At 35.5% G+C, this 6,000-nt stretch overlaps 1 protein-coding gene across 6 annotated transcripts in view; it reads right to left on the bottom strand.

Annotated features, from left to right (window-relative positions):
- Positions 1 to 6,000, bottom strand: part of LOC115229806 (cytosolic 5'-nucleotidase 3) — a 52,637-nt gene that overhangs the window by 1,302 nt on the left and 45,335 nt on the right. For all 6 annotated transcript variants that reach the window (XM_036513572.1, XM_029800103.2, XM_036513566.1 and 3 more), the window contains 3 exons: positions 5,608 to 5,693; positions 3,667 to 3,756; positions 1,472 to 1,631 (listed from right to left, as the gene is read on the bottom strand). In XM_036513572.1, the coding sequence (XP_036369465.1) occupies positions 1,472 to 1,631; positions 3,667 to 3,756; positions 5,608 to 5,693 (336 nt within the window). The remainder of the gene's footprint in view (positions 1 to 1,471; positions 1,632 to 3,666; positions 3,757 to 5,607; positions 5,694 to 6,000) is intronic.

Below are 6,000 nucleotides of genomic sequence, written 5' to 3'. Positions count from 1 at the left end.
TGTATTTTTTCATGGCTCCCATTGTTACTGAAATAATCTACTGTAATAATACTGTTGTGTTTATGAATGAGAAAGGAAGGGGTGATAGATGAATAAGGAAGGAAGGGGTGATGTCATACTTGATAGTGGGATGATGGTAATTGTATTCAGGAAAAAATAAATCAAACAGCATTTCAACTCTGTGTGAATATATGTGTGTGTATGTAAAAGGGGGGTATGTGAATGTGTGTGCGCGCGTGTATGTGTGTTCGTGTGTGTGCGAGTGCACAATGGAAGCGGGATGCTTCATCTTTGTTAACTTAGTATTTGGGTTTATTTTTTGATTTGGTTGAATCTTTGTTGGTTGATTATTTTTAGCGTTTTGACAGAAAAAAAGTCATTCTAAAATTGTTTTTTAACGTAAGCATTGCCCAAACAAGTCAAATGCTTACACAGAGCAGGTTTTACAGCCACATCATCCAAACCGATCACGTGAAATCAGGCTTAGCTGCTAGTATATATATATACACATATATTGTGTGAAATTTGATTTAGTATTTCTAAATTGAATTTTTTTCCTTGTAAGTTTGGATTTTATTCCCTCAAAAAAAAATTATTATAAATATATATATATATATATACACACACACATATATATAGATATACTTATATATGTATATATACATATATATGATCGATTGATTGATTCTAGTTTCAGCTCATGAGCTGTGGCCATGCTGGGGCACCGCCATATATATATATATATATATATATATATATATATATATATGAATATATACATATACATATATATGTATAAATAAAGAAGAAAACAAAAAGTGGAACAATAACATAACAGGCAACAATAAAACATCCAGACAGTTAGATGATACAAAAACGGACAGGAAACAACACAGACAGGTTCCAAGTTTTCTATCCTCAGTCGAGTTCCATATATATATGAGTACAGGACACCACAAATAGACGTAGAACTCAACGAGAAACGAAAACATAAAAACAAACTAGGAAACGAACTTTTTTTAACAACAAAAAAACTGAGTACAAGACAAACAATACAAGGAATATTCCCCTTCATCAGCTGTCTGTTTGTCTTGTACTCTGTTTTTTCGTTGTTAAAAACAAATCCGTTTCCTAGTTTGAGAGAGAGAGAGAAGGACAGAGAGAAAGGAAGAGAGATTTTGTAAATTTATTAAACATAATTGACATAAAGACTTCCTTCTCTTAATACACATAAAGAGTATTATGCTAACACACATAAATAAAGAGAGAGAGAGAGAGAGAGGGGGGAGAAGAGAGAAAGAGAGATATTGAGAGAAACATTAAAATATCTGATGTCAAATAAGTCAGCATTGAATCAGTAATGCCAAATAGGCAGCACCAAAACTGTGGACAAATGGTTTACCAATTTTTAGATAAATATTAAACATAAATTATAGATAGCTAAAAAAAAACGAACAAACAAAATTTTTACCTCTTTAAATTTCATGAAATTGGAAACAATTTTCATGTTATTGTAGACAGCTGATTGCTGAGTGAGAATCTCTGAGAGAATGTCTCCCAGTCCAGCAGAAATGATCAGAACTGGAACATGCCATTTATCAAGGCTCTTAAATAATTCATCACATCCAATTCTAAAAGTGAGTAAGAAATGAAATTAAATGAACGTCATTAGTTAAAACTGAGAAAATATCATTGGGAAAACAGAAAAAGGGACATGATTGATTTTAGTGGAAGGTTAAAGAAATAATTAAATGGTTGATTTTAAAAGAGACTTAAGTTTAAAAAAAAAATTTAATAATAAGGCGCAGGAGTGGCTGTGTGGTAAGTAGCTTGCTAAACAACCACATGGTTCTGGGTTCAGTCCCACTGCGTGGCATCTTGGGCAGGTGTCTTCAGCTATAGCCCCGGGCCGACCAATGCCTTGTGAGTGGATTTGGTAGACGGAAACTGAAAGAAGCCTGTCGTATATATGTATATATATATATATATGTGTATGTGTGTTTGTGTGTGTGTGTTTGTCCCCTAGCATTGCTTGACAACCGATGCTGGTGTGTTTACGTCCCCATCACTTAGCGGTTCGGCAAAAGAGACTGATAGAATAAGTACTGGGCTTACAAAGAATAAGTCCTGGGGTCGATTTGCTCGACTAAAGGCGGTGCTCCAGCATGGCCACAGTCAAATGACTGAAACAAGTAAAAGAGAAAGAGTAATAAATATTACTTCCAAATTCTAGCACAAGGCCAGCAGTCTGGGGAAGGGGCTAAATTGATTACGTTGACCTCAGTGCTCAACTGGTACTCATTTTATCAACCTGAAAGGATGAAATGAAAAGTCAACCTCAACAGCATTTGAACTCAGAACATAAAGATGAATGAAATGCCACTAAGTATTTTGCTCAGTGTGCTAACAATTCTGCCAGCTTGCCACCTTATTTAAATTATAAATATTGGTTTCAAATTTTGACATAAGGCCAGCAAGTTTGGAGAAGGGGCTAAATCGATTATATTGATCCCAGTGCTCAACTGGTACTTATTTTATCTTCCCTGAAAGGATGAAAGGCAAAGTCAAACTCAGCAGCATTTGAACTCAGACAAAATACCTATTTCTTTATTACCCACAAGGGGCTAAACACAGAGGGAACAAACAAGGACAGACATAGGTATTAAGTTGATTACATCGACCCCAGTGCGTAACTGGTACTTAATTTATCGACCCCGAAAGGATGAAAGGCAAAGTCGACCTCGGCGGAATATGAACTCACAACGTAACGCAGACAAAATACCGCTAAGCATTTCACCCGGCGTGCTAACGTTTCTGCCAGCTCGCCGCCTTAAACTCACAACGTAACGCAGACAAAATACCATTAAGCATTTTGCCCAGCTTATTCAAATTATAAATACCAAAAAGTACTCAAAACAATAAAAGTAAATGAAAAATGAAAACAAAATAAACTTGAAAAATACAGTCAGTGATTTGAGCTTAAGAACAATAAAAAGCAGTACTGTAATTGATGACATATAAGAGGCAATTTTTTCCCAAAAATACGTCTCAAAAAATATCACCAGGTTCTATATGTGAAGTTGGGTGTCACATATGCTAACTTTATCCTTGAGGCTCACTACTATAGGCTGAAGTAATCTACTTTGCTTTTTCTTGCATGTTTTATTAGTATAATCATTCAGGATATTTTCACAAGTGAGATTTCTCGCTTTATATTTTGCTGTACAGCTAACTTACTGTGTTGCTTTCTGCCATAGCTAAGGTGCTAGGTTGCTTTAGGTATAACATGCTTTAATGCACTAAAATCTCTTTTCCTGAATATGCAATGCTGAAATTGGAATGCATCAAATACACCTGTGTGTCTTTTGCACTATCAAATACAGTACTTGAAAAATACAGTATGTAATTTGAAATAAAAAGCAGTAAAAAGTGGTACAAAGGGGTGCTGAAAAGTTACTGGCTTTGGATAAAAGAAAATACAGGAGAATCAGTTGTGATTTTATTCAACATATTCCCCTCTCAGATTCACACACTTATTATAGCAGTTCTTTAGTTTTTTCTAAGCATTGTAAACGAATCTGGAAGGTTAGGCCTCCAATCAGGCCTTTTGCGATACCCTTAAAGCCAGGAATTTTTCAGCATTCCTCATAATTGTTAATACTTTACCTTAATCTGACAGAAGACTGAGCAACCATTTTGCTAATCAGACTTTTAGAGATATTCAGTGTACCCAGTAGTTCATGTACTTGAGTCCACCTAACAATATAAACAAACAGTATAAGTTAGAATGAAGTACATAGAAATCTATAGGAAAAGAAAAGGAAGTCAAATGAATATTGATTTCAGTAATATGGATGGAAAGTTAGACAAACAGCACAGTGTTTTGCTTCCCAACTAATGTAATGCTTAGTTCCACCATTTGACACCTTGGGCAGTTGTTTTCTATTTTAGTTCTAAGAAGCTTTGGGAGTGAATTTAGTAGACAGAAACTGAAAGCTGTTGTGTGTGTGCATGTGAGTGTCTCCTTGTTTTGACATTGTGTAATAGTTGCAAACAAGAGTCCCCGTTATAAGCAGTGCAGTTTGTTTTCTATCTTCTATGAAAACATGTCTGGCCATGGGGAAGTATTAGCTTGTTTAGAAACAGGTATGGGTTGGTAACAAGAAGGGCATTTGGATGTAGAATAAAGACAGAATTTTTCTAGATGAAGAGTCCGGGTATCATATTCATATGAATATTTTCATATGGTTTTTATAGAGAAGACAATCATATTTACTTACCAACAATGTTAGTAACAAATTATTTCACTTGTCACAAAAAGAGCAAGCATATGTGAGGTGTGGGGAAATAAAATATAGTATGACATAAATTATTGGCAAGGAAGGTAAAGAATAATCAGCAATTGTAGAGTTGGTAATGTAGTAAAGTAACAGAACCTGAAGAAATAGAGGTCTTTCGGCAAAAAGTAGTACAAATAAAAACAGTGGCATAAATTTTATGTCATAAGAAGAAAAGTGTGGTATTCTGGACATTTGTTTTTCTTTCTATAAAGAGTGTGTGTGTGTGAGATAGAGAGAGAGTGGGGTAATATACAGCAGTGTTGCTTCAGTTCAAAATTGCTAATGAGTTGCTGCTTAATTACAGTCTAATCTTGACTGAGTGATATATGATTGAAGGCATTTCCCCAATGTATCCTTTTCTAAGATATGATAGGGATGTGATTTGAGGAGATCTAACTGCTCTTTGAAACATGTTGCTGAGGCTACCTTAACTGTTGGTTATGAAATGTTAACTCGCATAATAAGATGACACCAAGTGAGTTGAGAGACCAAAGGCACTGAGTAATGTTTGCAGGTAAAATGCAAGCTGGGACATGTTATGACCCATGTTTAGTCATTGGACATGTTATAGCCCATGCTTGGTTACAATGAGTATTTCAGTTGATCCAATCAACAGAACAACCTTCTCGTGAAATTAATGTGCAAGTATCCTTAACGTAGTTCTCAAGGAAATTCAGCATGACACAAAATGTGACAGGGCTGGCCCTTTGAATTACAGATACAACTCCCTTTTGCCAGCTCATTGGACTGGAACAACAACAGCAGCAGCAGAGTCGTCGTTTAACATCTGCTTTCCATGCTAGCATGGGTTGCATGATTTGACTGAGGTCTGGCAAACCAGATGGCTGCACCAGACTCCAATCTGATCTGACAGAGTTTCTACAGCTGGATGCCCTTCCTAACGCCAACCACTCCAAGAATGTAGTGGGTGCTTTTATATGTCACCAGCACGAGGGCCAGTCAGGCGGTACTGGCAATGGCCATGCTCAAATGGTGCTTTTTATGTGCCACCTGAACAGGAGCCAGTCCAGTGGCACTGGCAACGACCTTGATCGAATGTTTTTTCATGTGCCACCAGCACAAGTGCCAGTAAGGCGATGCAGAGTGAAAGAAATTGACTTGCTCATGGACACAATGACCAACAGAAATCAAATTCATGATCTTATGATCATGAGCCAAATACCTTAACCACTAAGCTATATATATCTATTATATATTAAAAGTAACAAAAATGCTTAACAATAAAGAATTCAAAAATCATTTTTACCACTCTTCCATTTTTGGAACTTTCTTCTCAGTTTCTATATGAGGATCAAATTCTATTGGAGCATATGTATCTCTTAATTTTGCAACCTAGAAAACAGAGGAGAGGTGTTAAAAAAACAAAGCAAAAACGGAAATGCAACAAAGAATTGTATATATTATTAATTTTTAGCAAATAGACTTAGATTAAACATTTCTATCTAATATTTAATATATATTACTATGTACAAATCTTTTCCTCAATATATACACACTTACACACACACACACACACACACACATACATATATATATATATCAGGCTGAGTAAAAAGTAAGCAACATTATGAAACATGAAATTCATCACAACATATTTCAACAATCTGGAAATTTTATTCATCAAAGTAAGTACCATTAC

Source organism: Octopus sinensis, linkage group LG2, assembly GCF_006345805.1.
Source record: "Octopus sinensis linkage group LG2, ASM634580v1, whole genome shotgun sequence".
NCBI lineage: Eukaryota > Metazoa > Mollusca > Cephalopoda > Octopoda > Octopodidae > Octopus > Octopus sinensis.
The sequence above is the reverse complement of the archived record's forward strand: the minus strand, read 5'-3'. Positions and strand labels throughout refer to the sequence as shown.